This window comes from Rhipicephalus sanguineus, chromosome 1 (assembly GCF_013339695.2).
Source record: "Rhipicephalus sanguineus isolate Rsan-2018 chromosome 1, BIME_Rsan_1.4, whole genome shotgun sequence".
Lineage (NCBI taxonomy): Eukaryota > Metazoa > Arthropoda > Arachnida > Ixodida > Ixodidae > Rhipicephalus > Rhipicephalus sanguineus.
The window spans coordinates 160,967,632-160,985,752 of NC_051176.1; the positions used below are offsets into that span (position 1 = coordinate 160,967,632).

At 48.5% G+C, this 18,121-nt stretch overlaps 1 protein-coding gene across 1 annotated transcript in view; it reads left to right on the top strand.

Annotated features, from left to right (window-relative positions):
• Positions 1 to 239: 239 nt before the first annotated feature.
• The window catches only part of LOC119401303 (nose resistant to fluoxetine protein 6-like), a 123,356-nt gene continuing 105,474 nt past the window's right edge, over positions 240 to 18,121 (top strand). Inside the window, exon 1 of the mRNA XM_037668001.2 lies at positions 240 to 636. Coding sequence (XP_037523929.1) covers positions 363 to 636 — 274 coding nt within the window. The 5' untranslated portion in view covers positions 240 to 362. The remainder of the gene's footprint in view (positions 637 to 18,121) is intronic.

Here is an 18,121-nt window from a genome sequence, read left to right on the forward strand (position 1 = left end):
AGAATCAGAGGCATAATTCAGACTTCTATTCCTCGTTCGTGAATTTCCCGCGGACTTGAAAGAAATCGCCGGAAACGAAAAGGCGGCGCCATTTATTTCGTCTCCATTGTACCCTTTCACGCTGAATGGGCGGAATAGCGGGAAAAACTACGCGACGACTTCGCACGTGCAACTTCGGAGACAAGCCGGAGCCACGCAGCGGGCTCTGGAGGGTTGTTTGCGGCGTGTCGCGTTACAAGCCGCAGCTGCCGGGCCCGACGCCACCTCCCCTTCTCGGGGCGTCATCGCAGCGCTCGAAGGACTCGCGTCGAGCCGTATTCAGTGGAGAATCTTTTTGGCGTTTCACGCTCGCACCGGAGGCCATGGGTCGTAAGCGGTGCACGACGCCGTGGCCACTGTTAGCCGTGCTCGGTGGTGCTCTCTCACTGCTCTCAGCGCCGGTCTGGGCGCAGGGCGCCGAGTCGGCCACGCGCAACTACGAGGACGACCTCAACGACGTGCTCAAGGTGGCGGTGGAGAAACTGCTCCCGCTCGTAATGGACATTGTGACGAGACCCGAGGTGTCAACCGACTGCTCGACAAGCATGCTAAAGACCTTCGTGGCTCTGCGTCAACAGAAGGCTTGGGCCATAAGGAGTAAGTATACACCTCAGCCATTGAGAGAAACGGTGCGTGCTGTGGTTCGATTATTTTCTGTTTCTGTCCATCTGAATCGCCGCTCCTTGTGTCCATGACCTTACATATTACATGAAGGCCCTCGCTGATGTAATCTGAAGAGATGCTAAGTGCAAAACGGGAAGAAAACGAGTGACTCGTTCTGGTGTTTCGAGCTCTGGGAGGCCTGTCTGACCAGGAGCACAACACAGAAATACGCCTCATGCCACAAGCGTCAATATCGAGCACTCACATTATTCGTTCCCAACTACCACTTTATGTACTCGCCCCAATGTGCCACCTCTTCTCTTTTGGTTGTAAAAAACACCCGCAAACATAAGTGGGTTTGCTATAATGGGACTTATTTTATTTATATAGATAACAGTGGAGTGCTCATAATGGTGCCCATTTTCTCGGGTTTCTCAACGTCCACCGGATTTCGAGACAGGGCCCTTTTTAATTCCTTTTGTCCCAAAACATATAGTCATCGTTGCTAAGCGGCCACAACATTCGGAAACTGAGGCTGGTGCTGTGGTCATCGAACAGCGTTACGTCTCGAAAAGGACGAATGGGTTAACTCAGTGAGTGTAGCTGTGTGCACGCAACAGAACAACTGCATTTTCTCAATACGTCAACAGTGCAACCAACATGCGATTAATTGCACTTTCATTTCACTTTCTTGTCCATATTTTTTTTATAAAATAATCAATAAAGAGCGTGTAAATACGTGTCAGTGTTGCTCAGAAAACGTGATGACATTTCCCTGAGCTATAAAACTGTAAAAAATTTTTATTGAAAAAAGCAGACATTTTCTGGCAGGTGGCCTGCCAGAAAATTTCTGTTTTCTTCTGTTTTCTGTTTTTATGTTTCTTGTAATTTTACATGTCTCTTTTGTTCCTGCTAACAGAAAATTTCTGCAATTTACATGTTTTTTCCGTTCTCAATAACAGAAAATGTCTGTGATATTACATGTTTTTTTTTTTTTTTTGTTCTCAGTAACAGTACATTTCTGTAATATCGCATGGTTTTTTTTCTATTGTCAGTAACAGAAAACTTCTGTGCCTTGACATGGCTTTTTCTGTTCTCACTAACAGCGAATTTCTGTGATTTTACTACACTTTTGTTTTTTTAGTACAGAAATCTGTGATTGCCCAAGCTTTTTTTTTCTTTTTTTCAGTACAGAAAGTTCCTGCAATTAAAATGGGTTTTCTGCTCTAACAAGAAATTTTTGAAATTGTATTTCTTTCTCATCACAGCAATGTCAGTTTACCAATATTCAGCAATTTGGCAGGTTCTGCAAAATTAACACAGCTTACGCACAGCGTATGTGGTGCAAGAACAGAAAATCTCACAAACAAAAAACACCACAATTTTTTTTGCATCTGCATTGTTCCCTCTATAGCACGCATCCTCTCTCGAAAATTCGTTAATTCAGTTCACCATAGAGTGAAATGCAAACAGTTTTATTGACATGGAACGTAGAAGTTCAGGCAGTTGCCAACGTGTGCATCTTGGAATACGAGAGATGCTCACGCTATCACAAGCGGTCACTATGCGTTATTCGAAGCTCGCTGCTTCGGTTCCTGCAAGCGGCATGTTATCTCTTCGTCCACTTTACTTTTTTCATATTTGCTTCATAATGACTACAAATAACATCCCCTGTACTTTCCTTGGCTTTCTTATCTGTTACTTGTAATTAATATTGTGTCAAACAGAAAAACGAGCACTTACAATTCCCGTTTCGTTCAGTATGCCCAGAGTATCACAAGGGGTCCAGATTCAGTAATCTCCCGGGGATGTTGTACGAGTTTGCAGGCACAGATGTTTAAAAGTCAATCCTTGAGGAGGCTAATCAATGACGCCACTTTCGGATTCAGGTTGTGCTGTTTCCCACGTGTCTGCTCAGTCTTCGTGCCCTTTCCAGGACTGACAGTGGCAATTGACCTAAAAAGAAGAGGCTTCTGTTTAGCACTGAAGAAGTACCTAAATATTATAGTGTAACTACAGTGTAACTACAAAGATACAGTGTAACTACAAAGGCACCCACTTGCTCTTCATTAAGAATATGTGTGTATGTGTACATCCATGTCTACTTAAATTGCCTTCACTTTAAATACACTATTGCCACATAAGTCTATAACGAAACTCCTAACTTTTCTAACACTAAAATTTGAATTTGAACCTTCTAATGTCTAAGTACTGACAGCCAGTATACTTGTGGATACGCGCAAGGAGTATACCATAAAACAGGTAGCTTCTCATTAAAGGGATTATGGCTTAGTTTTATTATATTTGTTCTAAAATGCTTTCTTTTCCTTTTAACTAAATTAAGCCATCTCGTTAAATGAAGGCATTTGACGTGAGCAATATAACATACATTTTTTTAATGCTACCGGAAAGCCAGAGTTCTTGGCGAAAGCATTGTTTCCAAGGTTTACTTTCAATTTCACCTCTGAGTTAAAGGGACACTAAAGGCAAATAACAATTTATGTGAGAGTGAAAGCCCAATGTATGACAACTTCTAAAACGGCAATATTGTCAACAGCAGTGCCCTACTTACCGAGAAATTAAGCTAAATGTATCACATGATGAGCGCCACGAGTGGGACATTTTCGAAGTGATACCGATGACGTAGGGAAGTCGGCCTACAATAAATCACTAGTAATCAAACTAGCAGCAGTAAAAAAAGAACATTCCGAGCATCAAAAGACGTAATAAAATGCTGTTTGTTCGTTTCCGCTTGATTCATGGAAAACAAAACCTCCGTGGCGTTGCCATGGGGAACGGCGCGCGTGGTTCAAAGGTTCCGTTTTCGCCGAACTGTGCCTCGCCCGTCTCATTGGTAGTTTCGGGATCGCGTACTGCCGTGCGTGTTTTGCGCGCTCGTGAAAGTCGCTCTGACAGAAAGTTCGACGAAATGCCGCATGCGTGTGATATTGCCGGATGCCCGAATGGTGCACAACGCCAGTGCTGCAGCAAGGAAACCGGTGTGTCTTTTCACTGGGTGCCGCGGAATGAACCCTTACGCTCGAAGTGGCTTAGTGTCATGCCATTGCGCCAGTGTGCTACACAGACAAAACCTCTGCGTGTGTGCTCGCTGCACTTTCGTACTGAGGATTACGAGACCAACCGCAACTTGGTGACGGCTTTGAATGTGCCCATCCGAGCAAGTCTTTGCCGCAGCGCCGTTGTTGCTACTGTGGGTCCCGCTACTTCCGCTCGGCTGCTACTAGTGTCGGCGGCCGCGCAGTAAAAGCGGGCAACGTTGGGCACGGCAGCAGTGACGTATTAGAGTCGTATTTTCAGGCGGGAGATTTGAAGCGCGCTAACGCGATGCGGACCACTAAAAACGTGATTTTATTTCAAAATAAGCACTTCCTTGGCACAAAAGCAGCGCTACGAGGTTTCTGGACCGCTATTTCAACAATCAACGTCGACTTAATATTTGCCTTTAGTGTCCCTTTAACTCCAAGGTAAGACTTGTCTCTTTTGGGTAGGCACGTTGATCCAAAGTGTGCCAGGAATAATATACTGAACGCCTTTCTCGGACTGGATGCTTGCATGAAATGAACGTTATCAATGCAAACTGTAATGAACATCGCTGTCAAAAAACCACCACCTGCAAGTTGAAAATTTGGGTTCACAATTTACTCATGTTTAGAAGCAGAGAATAGCATACCTTTAGCAAATACGAAAGGCCAACTTGGCATTTTCTCAAGGTCATCAGCACAGGTGGTATCCTTGAATAAAGAAACGAGCATTGATCGAATAAGTAGACACGAGGCAAAATAGAATTTGTTAATAACGGGAAACAGCGCGAGCAAACGCGAGAAGAAAGACTGGCAGGACTTTCTTGTCCCGTTTGCCCGCGCTGTTTCCTGTTATGAAGCCAAGCCAACAAGCTCAATTCATACCCTTTTAAACAATTTGCTAAAGCAGGATGTTTGCACATACTTTAACAACGTGTACTCTGAAACATCTTGAGCGCCCCAACTATGCTTAACAAAAAGCGCAATGCAAGAAAGACGATAAGCAGTCAACAAGCCATTTTCAGGCTGTATTAGCACCGAAATCTCTTGCCCTAAGTGGAAGTGAAATTGCGAATTTTGAAAGTGCTAGTCTGCCCCTGCAATGATTCGCTCTATTTTCAGTGTACAGTCGAGCCCGGATATATCGAACTCGATGGAGATTGTGAAATAGTTCGATACATAAATAATTCGATACTCAATATTGTGCTCGTAATAAAGCCTTAGCACGTCTCTGACAAACTCATTCTAAAAAGAGACAGGGCGTGCAAACACGGACACAAGAAAGAGAACAGGACGCCACAAACGCTGCGCCGGCGACTTCCGCGCCGGCGACTTTACCCAACAAACAGGGTACCCAAAGACCCTGACTTCACGGCGTCTGCGTCTCTTCCTTCTTCGTGACGATGGGACGCCGGGTGTGCTAAATTGCGCATGCGTCAAGTCGACGTAGCGCGACCGGCGCGGCGCGCATGTAGGAGTATGAGTGCTCTGTTTTCGCGTCAACATAACGTGACGAACCAACGAAACTGGCGTCGCCAACTTCTGCTGACGCTGGCTGATGCGAACGCTGCGCTGGACTACAAAGGGCCCTATATAACGAAGCGACTACGCTGACAAAGCAAAATAAAAAATCACGCATCATAGCAAGCTAAGGACGCACGCGATCCGTATAAATGGGACTGCTTCTGCCAACGCCACATGGCACGAACACATTCTTTGATCACAACATTAGCGGAGCACCTGCTTCGATGCGCCTAAACTAGCTGTTCAAAGATAAGACAACCGTCGAACACACTGCAGTGTGACGCAATATCGTGCACTCAACGCCTGAACTAGGCGTGTACCATTCGCCGCGAGATCTGGCTATCCGCCTCGTGCGCTGCTGCTTTGAGTGGTACTGGTGGCGCCACCAACGGCGAACGGTGGCGAAAGGTGGATACGCGCGTCTCATATAGAAGCCGTGGGCAAAGCGCCCGTTACTCGCCGTTTTACAAGCGAAAGCTGTTATGAGATCATTTCACCGGCCGTTTTTGGCGCCGTAGTTGTCCGCCGCCGCCGCCGGTGTCCGTAACCAGTATCGATCGAAATAAGAAAAAAAAACGAAATAAGAAAAAAATTCCAGGATGGAACGAGGTTCGAACCTGCGCCCTCTGCGTGGGAGCCCAGTTCTTCAACCTCTGAGCCATGCCGGTGCTTGAAACTGCTTTGCAAAAAGGTCCTACACAGGCTTCATGTCGGGAAGGAACTACATTAGCATATGCAATATAGCGTGGTAGAAGAATAAAATAAGCACCAAGCATCGCACAACGCGAATTCTGTAACCAGGCGTCACACAATGCGAATTGCGCAACGAGTAGGTTGTGAAATGCTTCCAACCCATTACAAAGATTTCTGCCATAATTCTTCGTCGTCATCAGGCACAGCATCAACAAAGTGCGCATAATGCCCTACATGCGTTTAGCAGGTACCACGGATCTCCGTAAAATGACGAAAAATGGCACAGTGCCTGCTGCCCTACTTCTCAAAAATTAGAATGATTTAGAGCGTAGTGGGTTCCTCGCAAGTGCACTTGTATTGGTTGCCAAGGAAGCCTATAAGCGCAGATCCATTTCCTCGGGGTCTCAGTAAAATTACAATGCTTTATAGCGTAGTGGGTTCCTCGCAAGTGCACTTGTATTGGTTGCCAAGGAAGCCCATGAGCGCATGATCCATTTCCTCGGGGTCTCAGTAAAGTTCTTCGCCCCCCCTCCCCGTCTCTCTCCCACGTTAACGTATGTTATACAGCATGACGGGAGAGGGAAATAGCGAGCGGGCGTCACCCAATGCAAATTACATAACTGGGGGGCCGTTTAAACCTTCCAACTCATTACAAAGAGCTGAGCCATAATTCTTCATCGTCATCAGTCGTCGCGTCAACAAAGTCCACATAATGCCTTACAGACGTGTAGCTGGTGCCTCGCTTCTCCGCAGAATGACGAATAATGGCTTGATAGGTGCTTCCCAACTTCACAAAAATTGTGATTTATGGCGTAGTGGGTACCTTTCTAGTCTACTTGTATTGTAGCCCCAAGAGAGCTTACAACGGGCTCTAGAAGCGCCGCTCTTGCAGCTTTCGCTGTGACTGTGCTGCGGTTTCAGCGCAGGCCTGGCGATTTTTTCTATTCATTTTTCATTCTGGTTTGATATTTGTACTGCCGACGCTGCTCCACTAGACAACCATGCCGTTTGTTACGTTGATTGTTCTATATTATTTGTTTTAAAATGACAGGCCTGTTTTTACATGCGTGCGCGCGATGCACTGCGTTCGTTTCTTACGTGCATGTGTTCAAGTTGTTTGCGTGATCTGTTAACACAGATGAAATAAAAACTGTAGCAGTACGAAACAGCTTTCTTGTTTTATTGAACACCCCGAACAGTACAAAAACAATCACGATTACTGCTGTATGCCTGCTTAAGAAACGCACAAAAGACACGCGTTTTTATCTTCGCCCAACACTCGTAGCACTCAACCAGGCCAAGAAAACCAAAATCTAACTTGCTGAACGTTTTAACAGCCGTCACACAGCTGCATAATAATGCGTGAAAGTACTTTAGCAAATGACCAACAAACATTCACGCAGCGTTCTTTTTTTTGTTCACAGACCGTGTTAACATTTGAGAAAGTTCTAACTGCATTGCAATCACATATTTCGGAATATCTAATCACTTTCAGCATTGAAGCCACAATCCTCTAACACATGCGCTTTAAATTGAGCATGACATTATTCAGACTTATATAGGAAATGCGCACGCGTGGCATTACTCAGATTTATATAGGAAATGCGCACGCGTGTAATGTATCTCGTATGCTAGATTCTCCTTTGGTACGTACAACACAACATAAAATGCGATTCTAGAAGTAATGTTCGTGGAGTAGCGAGCATATAGAAGGGCAACTACTTACAGCTTCACTTACCTTTGCAAGAACGGTGTTCCAATTGCAATTCAATATTAACCGACGCAACAACGATAACAACACACTTGTTGCACACAGGCGTACAAGGTTGACGCGCGAGGCCAAGCGCGATATTTTAAGTGTAGCACAATCGTGCGCGTACAGTACGCTAGAATATTCTGTCACAATGTCGTCAAGCTTGCAGTCACTTCAGCGGTTCCCACCATGTAGCATCAGTTGACGTCCTCGCGTCATCAAACTGCTGCGACGCCGAGAACTACACACACAGCTGACTTGGAAAAACGCGGTCTTGCAGGAAGCCATCTTGTCCAGCAACCAACGGACAAAAGTACACAACTGAGGCGTCTGAAACATTGCCGTTGATGAGATGGCAGCTGAACGAAATCAGGGTTCATCGTCCGACGTGTGGACACCGCCTTACACAATATTAACGTTGCAACGTCCAAGGAAGACGCGACGAAAGTGACGAGCCCAGCCGGCCTTGTCGGGTGCACTGTCGATGATGATGATGATGATGATGATGATGATGATGATGATTTTGTGGCCAACCCTTCGCAACGGTTGGACGTGGAATCCACGCCCTAGCCAAACATGAAGCTCTACTTATTACCTGTTTTTTCAGTAAAACGGTAGGGAAAAAAAGAAAAAAAAGAAAAGAAAAAAAAGAGGGGAAGGAGAGGAAGACAGAAGAAGAAACAGGAGCCGCTCTGACTAGGCAGCAGTCAAGAATGTCTCGCCGCAACAGCCGCTCGCCAGCATTCGAGGCGGCCCTTTGTCGCTGCGACCGCGGCTCTGTCCACACTACGCCGACCGTCGTCTCCGCCGGCCTGTTCGAAGCCCAGAGCAGTTTCCAGAGAGGCACCATCCGTCATCGCTGGGCCAATGCCCTCACACCGCAGTACCACATGTTCGATAGTTTCGTCCTGTAGACCACACACACGACACCGCACATCACTCACGTCCTTGCTAATAGCCTTAAAGGAGTACTGACACGATTTTGAAGTGCAGCAAAACAGACGTTTTTGGTTTCCTTGGCATGTAGTGTTAACGCTCTCCCCACACCGCATCGGGGAAACACGTATAAATATTTAAGTTTGATTTTAATGTTTTCATCTCCCAGCATCTGCAAGGCAGCTTCACCGCATGGAGAGCCCTATGACGTTTCAAGTCAGCTCACTTGGTTTGCGAAGTGTGGGTTCTGCATGCAGCCTAAATCACAGAAATCGCTGTCGGAGGCACTGGACGACAGTTCACTCATCATGAACCACGTTCGACTGACAGCAAAGGACAGCAGGTGCATATTCTGTGGGTTGCAGTCTGCCCGTGACGTCACGGGCAGACTTGACACGTCACTATGAAGCCGCCCTCTCGAAACCGAAACCGAAACTGCTGGTTGAAAGAAGCGGTATTAAAAATATATGCAATGCATCCCCAGGCACCACGACACTCTTTTTAGGGTTCTCGACACCCGTGCTTTCATTTAGAGCAACAACCCGAAAAATTTTAAAATTCATGTCAGTACTCCTTTAAGGCGTACAAGTGTACGGAGTGCACCAGCTCTCGCCTCAAATAGTAGCTTGCTGCCAAGGGAGTTGTCGTACAAGTGTACCATGCCAATACTGTTCTTGTGACACCGGTATACCGCTAGCGTCGACTTCTCCGACATGTTGTGGATCCAACGTGCCTCCTCTTCTTCCCGCACTCGTTCCCGCGCCTGTTTTGCCCACTCGGCGGATGAGTTTGCGCTGAGAGGGGCGCGAAAGAGGCCGAACTTGCTCTCGATGCGGTAGAGGCGCCTCACCCACGGAGTGCGCATGCATGTTGCAGACAGGTAGTCAAAAACACGCCGTGCCCATCTCTCTCTGGGCATGCAGAGCAAGCGGCCACGGTAGGCAATTTTGCTGACCGCCTCCCGAGCTTCAAAGCTCGACCAGCCGAGATCACCCTGAATAGCTTCGTTGGCCACAGCACCATGGCAGCCGAGAGCTATCCGGCCAACCTCCCGCTGTCGTCGTTCAAGCCATTCCCGCGTGACTGCCGAAAGGCATAGCACAGCATTCGCGAACGTCAACGCCGGCACATGCACTATCTTCCAAAGGTCCCGAACCATCACAAGTCGATTGCACCCCCAGAGACATTGTCGACGGAGAATGGACTGGGCCCGAAGTGCCTTCTGCCGGAAGATTTCCTCTTGTTGGCCAAACAGCTCCGGTCCACTGGAAAGCTGCCCTCCCAGGTATCTGTACGTCGCACACACCATTAGGATATCATCTCCGAGCCTGAGAGTGACCTCATCCGCACATGTGCCAGCGAGGGGGACTACTGCAGATTTTTTACAATTGAAGCGGAGCCCAAGGCGCGTGATTTCCGCCTGGGAGATGTGAATGAGGTCCTGAAGGTCCTGAGCAGACTCCGCCATCAACACAAGGTCGTCAGCAAAGGCGAGCCCTGGTAGTCTGCACCTCTCGTCTACTCCCACTGTACTGTATTTCAGCTGGAAACCAAGACACTACTGAAGAGCTTTCGCTCCATGTTGGCCACATATAGAATATACAGCAGTGAGGATAGCGGACATCCCTGACGTAGACCTCTTGTGACCTTGACAGGCGAAGATTGCGCACTCCCGAAGTGGGCAATGGCCGTGTTCTCTTCATACATGCGCTGCGCCGTTGTTAGCAGAGGAGCTGGAAGATTCATTGTAGACAGGCTCTCAAAGAGTGCAGCGTGTGGAACATTGTCATACGCCTTCTCCACGTCCAGAAAACAGCAAAGGAGGGGCCGCTGCTCTGCCTTTGCAATCGACACGCACTCAGTGAGAGCGAACAAATTGTCCTCCAGTCTTCGGCCTGGACGGAAGCCATTCTGCATCTCTGTAAGCAAATTTTTAGCCTCTGCCCAACCATTCATCCACTCTTTCAAGATGCCTGCAAAGAGCCTATACAGGACACTTGTAACCGTTAGTGGGCGGTAGTCTTCGATGAGGTCAGACTGGCCTCCTTTCTTTGGTATAAATACCACACGGCCAAGGCACCACTCCCTCGGGATGGTCGCACCTTCAATGATATCGGAGAACAAGCCAGCAAGCTGTTCTTTGGTCTCCTTGCCAAAGACCTTGAGAATTCTAGCTGACAAGCCGTCCACACCAGGTGCTGTATGGGCACTGATCCGCTTCAATGCCCGGTCAATTCCACCCTTGCTGACCCGCCACCGCACACCCGACTCTTCGGTTGACAGCCTCTCCGGAAGGGGCCCGGGCACATGCGTGTGTGTTGATTCTACGTGAGTCCCATTCTCGCTTCCGTCTGTATGACCAAATAAACGTAGCAGGTGAGCGGTGAGATGCTCTTTCAGCTCCACGACTGGTTCCCCTGTGGCAGCATTTCGCAGCTGAACAGGGCGCTTATCCTTCCAATCTAGTGACTGCACATATCGCCAGAACTTTTGCGATGATGTTTTGCCTTCTTCCCTTAGAGAGGCCATAAGACGGAGATTATGTTTGGCAATCTTCCCTTGAACCAGTGTTCGAAGCTTGTGTTTCAAGTCGAGGTACTCACTCCAAGCTTTCAAACATGCTTCTCCGTCTCCATTCTTGACTAGGGCACGGTGGTGGCGGTTCGCCTCACGGCGGGCTTGCCATGCAGTTTTCACTTCCACATCCCACCAAGGTTTGCGTGCCACACGTGTACGGTGCCTCTCCCAGACCATATGTTTTTGCATGACTGAGGACAAGGCCGCCACAAAGTCATCATAGGTCCCAGCTTGGTCTCTTAAAGGAGCACTGACACAAAAATTTTGCACCTTGTTTTTTTTTTTTTTTTTGTTGCAATAGATAGCTTATGATCCACTTATCACGGCTGCAAACCTCGTTTGCGCGAGTGCGTGACGGTTATTTATTTAGAGACGTTTTTAGAGCGCCCAGTCGCAGTTTCGGTTTCAAAGAGCTCCGAGCTAGGCAGCCACTTCCGGAGGACGGGTAGCCACAGCTGGCCACGTGAGCACGCAAAATTGTGACGTGGGCGGCGCGCGAGCGTGAGTGCGGTGGGCCCCGAACCAGGTCAAGTGGCGCCAGCTATGGAGGATTAGACACAACTAACAAACGCGTAATCTATGTCCTCCGAGCATTCGGAAGCGCCCATCTCTACTCGCTAAGCTTACAGCATCGATTATTTGACTATGGCTCTCAAAAACGGCGCCGAATCGGGACGAATACATTGCTGTCGAAGCTTAAGGACATGAATCTAAAGCAAATGGAAGAATCAGTTCGGAACTTACACGTTACAGAGCGCACGGCGGCCACTTGATTCGAAGTGGACGACAACCGCTTTTGGCAGTGCTGCCATGTTTTTCGGAGGCGCGAATGCCTCGCCGACGAAGCTTGCCGTGCAAGTTGGACAGCTCTCGCGCGTGCGGCGACGGCCGACGTTCTGCTGCACCGCGCCGTTGCGGCAGGCTTGCCGCTAGCGTGAGCGGGCCATAACATCTGCCAACGGGCACGACGAGCGAACAGCGGAAGAGAACACAACTAGCACACGGAAAGCCGCAGGCACGGAGAAAGAAATGGCAGGTAGCACGGCACAAGCGCAAGGGCACAACAAGCCACCAGCCAACACAAACTACACATACCCCGCGTTGATGTCGGCGTCGAGAAGCGCTCGCATCTCGCTCAGTCGCGCGGCATGCACTTTAAAATTGATTTTAAATATGTTCTAGGCTATATTGGCCCTTGATATTTCGTAGACGTTGTGTACGGCTCCACATACGTCTATTTCACTCATTATCTCGCCTTCGAAATTTTGTGTCAGTGCTCATTTGACGGACTCTTCTCGAAGTCGTCCGCGACACCCAAAACGGCTTGGCTGAGCAAGTACTTGCCCTGTTTCTTCCGAACGTTGCTGTGGGGCGCCGAGCTACCCGCGCAGTTGAACTCGATTAGCAGACGATTGTGGTCGCTGCTCAAGCTGTGTATACCTTTCTCATCAATGTCCATTTGCCTGAACAAGCTATGAAGGCCTGCCGACACCAGGGCATAGTCAATACACGTAGCGCTTCCACGGGCACACCAGGTTACCTGGCCATAACATCGTGGTTCCATGTTCGCGACGACGAGCTCCATCTTCTCACTCAGTTGTAGCATAAGCTGCCCGTTCTAGTCAGTGAATCCATCTAGTTCATTCACATGTCCATTGAAGTCTCCCACAATAATAATTTGTCTGTCTGCTGCCAGCTTTTTTGCATCCCTGTGAATGCATTCTGCTACCTCGGTATTGGCCTCGTGTTGCCCGCTACCGACTGTCATGTACACCACACAGACAGCAGTAGGTCTCCCCAGGACGTCACCCAGCCACACAGCCACTGTCTACGCTCTGCCACGGCATGTCCCGACGCCACAGCAGTCCAACGCCGCCTCCCTTCCGGTCATCGCCAGTTCGGTTTCTCCCTGCCCAATGACATGCTGCATGCACAGGGGGGTGTTCGAGATCACGGAGGTGTGTCTCTGCAACTGCATAGAGAGATAAGGACTCAACATCTAGCGCATTGTATAGTTCTGTCCATTTCTGTTCCCGACGAGCACCATTCATATTCAGGAACCCGACTCTGAAGCTCCGAGGTTTGCGGTTGCGGCGGCGATGGCGTCCAGCGCTGGCTACCGCTGGAATCGGTGGGGGTGTCACATAGGTTTCACCTGTTTCGCTGTGCGCGCTGTGCACTACACAGTGCACAGCGCGCGCTCTCACGGCCACCGAAAGAAATAAAAGAAAGTGGAGAGAGGAGTTAGCTTGGAGCATGGCCAGTCGGTGGAAGAAAGAGGAGGTGTTGCATCGTCGGTGTGGCGTGTTGTCGAGAGATGGCGCTAGTTTGTTTTTGCGCAACGGAATCGCAAGCTTCATTCAAAATGCATGGGATCCTATGGGAGGTTGGGAGAGGGTACAACCACCTGAGCCGAGCGGTGGCGCCACCATACCGATGCACGAGGCGGATAGGTGGCAGCACCGTTTCCGCGTTTGTGTGGATAGGCGGTCGGCGGCGCGTATGGAAATCTACGCAGCGGCGCTTCGCCGTGTGCGGTTTCAATCGATGGTCGGCGAATAAAGCGCGTTGAGTGCAGCCTAATGGTGATGTATACACCCTCCATTGCCGCATTAATGCACGAAACCGGCCTAACGTTCCTATTACGTGTGAGAGAAACGCAATCTGCCAATCAATGGGGTATTGGCCTTCGGTCACATTCGTGTATGCGCTGTGCTCGATGTTTTGTAGCAAAACAGCAATTTGGGCTAGTTGGTAACGGTTCATATCTTAAAGCAAAAAGGCGCACTATGGGAACAAGGACATAAGGGAGGAGCCGACGACACAAAGCGCACACTCGCAACTGAAGGTTTATTGAAAGAGTACACATAAATACGTTACAAAAAAGGGCACGTGGTGCAATTTTCCTCGCCGAAACAAAACAAAACGAGATGGGTATCCCCTTAACAGATCATAAAGGCGCATGCGTTTATACAAAAAGGAAGTTCGAAGAAAACCGGACTAAAGAAAATTCAAACTGTGTGTGTGTGTGGGGGGGGGGGGGGGGGAGGGAGAGGGGAGAGAGGAGGGCAGACAAGTTTAATGCAATGTGTTGATCAAATATGAATATTCTAGCTCTGTTATGGCGATAGAAGGGTGGCTGACGCATCTATCCCCGCATCTCTTTAGTGAAAAGCTTCAATTAGTTCGCGCGTGGTTTTATCTCGATGCCTAGACAGAACCATCGCGTCAACGAGAAAAGGTGAGCATCCGCACGTGGTGCAGTGCTGAGACAAGTGGGCACCCTCCCTTGACGCCACGGCTCTGTTGTGCCCCCCCCCCCCCCCCCCACGCAGTTTGAGTTTTCTTTAGTCCGGTTTTCTTCGAACTTCCTTTTTGTATAGACGCATGCGCCTTCATGATCTGTTAAGAGGATACCCATCTCGTTTTTTTTTGTTTCGGCGAGGAAAATTGCACCACGTGCCCTTTTTTGTAACGTATTTATGTGTACTCTTTCAATAAACATTCAGTTGCGAGTGTGCGCTTTGTGTTGTCGGTTCCTCCCTTATGTCCTTGTTCCCATAGTGCGCCTTTTTGCTTTAAGATATGGCTCGATGTTTTTCCTTTGCTTTATTTGCACGTGTTTAAATTGTGTTTTGATTATACCACATAATGAAGAGTGTTGCGCGACTGAGCCAATTAAGTACTCACTTCTTGCTCTAGCGGCTACAAACAAAAGAGAGCCTGTATTTCTGCGTAATTAGATGAAGTAGAACTTTGTGCACGCTGCTTTTCTGTTTGCACGAATACGCGTACTGCTATAGAAATGCGTGGCTTCAGGTCTTTTTTTACCGCTAACCGACCTCTGCAGACGCTAGTTCATGCTTTGCGGTATCACAGGGATTTCCAAATCGCCATCACTTCAGGAGATGGTGTCGCTAAAATTCTGCATTCACACCTCGACATTTAGTACTTTTTTTTCGTTTAGGACGACGCCAAATGCACTATGTGATGTGCTTGGACTACAAAACGGTACCCACATTGAAATGTTTTGGCGAATGGACGGTACGATGGTTAGACCTAGCGCCATACCGACACGTGCATGCACTCACTTTTTAGAGTGCATACAAGTCTCGTAAGGCGAAAAACGTATGTATATCGTGTAGGCATATACGTACTATCACGCTCAGTATGAGCTACATCACGCGAGCGCGTGGCCGAGCGCTCTGCAAGGTTGTACCAGTACAGCGGCGCCGATCACAGCGTACTTTCAAGGTATAGGGAGAGAGTTTGGCTGCTCGTGCGAGCGCGCTTCACCTCCACTTGCTTGCTTTCCCCCTCGAAGTTATCATTTTCGAAGCTGATATCACCTCAGGGCAAAACGAAGGAGAGGGTGAAAGCAAGTCGAGGGGATGCACGCTCGTAGGGACACCCAAACTCTCTCCCGATAACTTGAAAATTTGCCATAATCGGCGCCACTGTACAACCTTGCAGAGCATTCGGCAACTCGCTCGCGTGATGTAGCTCATACTGAGTGCGATAGTACAAGTATTTGATACTGTGCTAGCACAACGGAATAAGCTGTAATCTGAGGACGTGCATGACGTACGCACAGATGCGAACATGGTGTGGCTAGCAGACGACGCAAGGAGCGATCCACACAACGGAGTTTCGTCCGCTCACCGCTAGGTGCCGACTATGCTCGATCTCGCGGCCAATAGACCTTATGCAAAATTGCTGCCATCTGTCGGAGGTTTGACGAAACTACTGATTCGACGCCATGTTGGGGGCTTGTGTCCGAATCGTATTGCTATCGCTGCTATAACTTCTTGCTTGTATCTGCGTTGATAGTCGGCAATCGGGGCATAAAAATGTCAGACGAGCCTGTACACGTTACCGGTATTTCCTAGTTTTTACGTTGGCAATTATTACGTGTGAAGAACTGCCTCGCAACGAGAAGGTACATGTTTGTCACCGAGTCACATGTAAGCCGGTCGTCGCTGAGACTGAAGCTTTGCGCTTGGTTATAAATTTTGTCTGTTTTTAGTGTAGCGAATGAAGTGTTGTTATATAGCTATCGGAATATCATGCGTGTGGTGTAGGATTTTTGGGAGGAGGCATTGGCGCGCGATGCGGCTGAGCACAGCGATGACGGTAAGAAAGTGATGTTGACCCATTTCAAAGTGTATTTCATAAGCGACAGCTACGTCGACCTAAGGTATTGTGCATCTTAGTTATAAAAAAAACCGTTGTCCTCTTTGTTATTTTGAAACAATGTAGTCACTGATGTATGTTTTGCATAGAGCTACCGCACGATTAAAATGTAAGAAAGGTCCGCTTTTCACGCACGTGAAAAGTGAACATGAAACGCGTTAGTTACTCCAAGAAGTAGGCGCCAATTAGCTAGTATTTTATTGAATTGCCTTCCGACATGTACTCGTAAATAACACGATCTGCCAAGAGTATTCGCGTTCACATCGTCGCTTTCGGGGCCTACTCGCGCCTTACAATTTCAACCCGTTGCAGCAAGGCAGTTTTGCGTCGCCGACTGAACGCTTGCGAAACCATCTCAGCGCGCAACCAACGGTAGCGCACCGATGGTCGAATGTAACACATCTGCGAGAACAGCATGTTTTATTCAGTTTCATACGAAAAGTGTCACACAAAAGCATCTCTTAATATTTCATAGCACACAGGGGTGGATACAGGATTTTTTTCCGAAGGGCGATCAGCGTCAGCTGGGAGAATCTGACATGTGCTCTTCTTGGGGTATAAATAAAAAAAGAAAGTAGGGGGGAGGGGGTGTCAGGCTATCCGGGCCGCCCCTCTGAATTCGGCAGTGATAGCACATGAAATGTTTGAAAAATACGCATAGTGAAGCAATACGCGCGCAAAGCACCCCGCCAGACGCTACCGTTTAAACTACACAATCGAAAACAAACTACAAACAACACGTTCCAGCACAATCGGTTCGTTCGCTGAGAATCGATAACGCGTCTGTCTAACATATAATTGTTATCGAAATGAAATAAACAAAGTAATGCTGTCAACCAGGGGCGTAGCCAGAAATTTTTTCAGGGGGGGGGGTTCAACCATACTTTATCGATGTTAGTGCGTGCGTTTGTATGTGCGCGTGTATATATACGCCAGCAAAACTGAAAAATTTCGGGGGCAGGGGGTTGAACCCCCCCGCCCAACCTCCTGGCTACGCCCCTGCTGTCAACAGCAGCGCAGGCATGCGCGAGTAGCCGCTATGCAGCTTTGGAGCTCGTACACGAAGTCGGTTTGTCTGTGCCTGCAAAGTACACGGCGCGAAAACTGTCTCGTTCTGGCATGACACGAAAGAGTGTTCTCCGATGAGTGCCGATGCTGTCACATACCGCATCTATTAAGAACGGGAACGTAAATACGACGTTAATCGTAAGCAGTAGCCGGAGCAACGGAACGATCTGCCGCTTCCCGTCGGCCGCAAGAAAATCTAATAACACATGGAGGCTAGTTTCCTGCTAACCTTTTTTCAGCATCCCATTTTCCTCAATCTCAGCAACACGGCACACGAAAATATGTCGGCATTGCCGTTCCTATCAGCTGCCACATGTCGATAAGCACGCTCCGTGTGTGCACATGCGGAGCGCGCTTAGCCTTCAACATGGCGGAAATGCGCACTGCGGCCGCTAGATGGCAGCAATTTTGCATAAGGTCTATAGTACGCTCTGCGCGGTAACAACGAAGCACACGGCGCAGACCGCGGCAGCGCTTGGCATATTTCAAATGGCAGTGCTGCTCTGCTTACACCTCCTGCCAATATTTACACCACCCGCCGCACGGCTAAGCGCAGCAGCACAGCTAAATACGACGTGCACTAGCAACCAACGTTTCAAGAACCGTTGGTTCAAAAAACGTTGCCAGCTGTGTATGGCTACACGAGCCGCTGTCATCGGGCGCTATAGACCTTATTAAGGTCCCTATATTTATA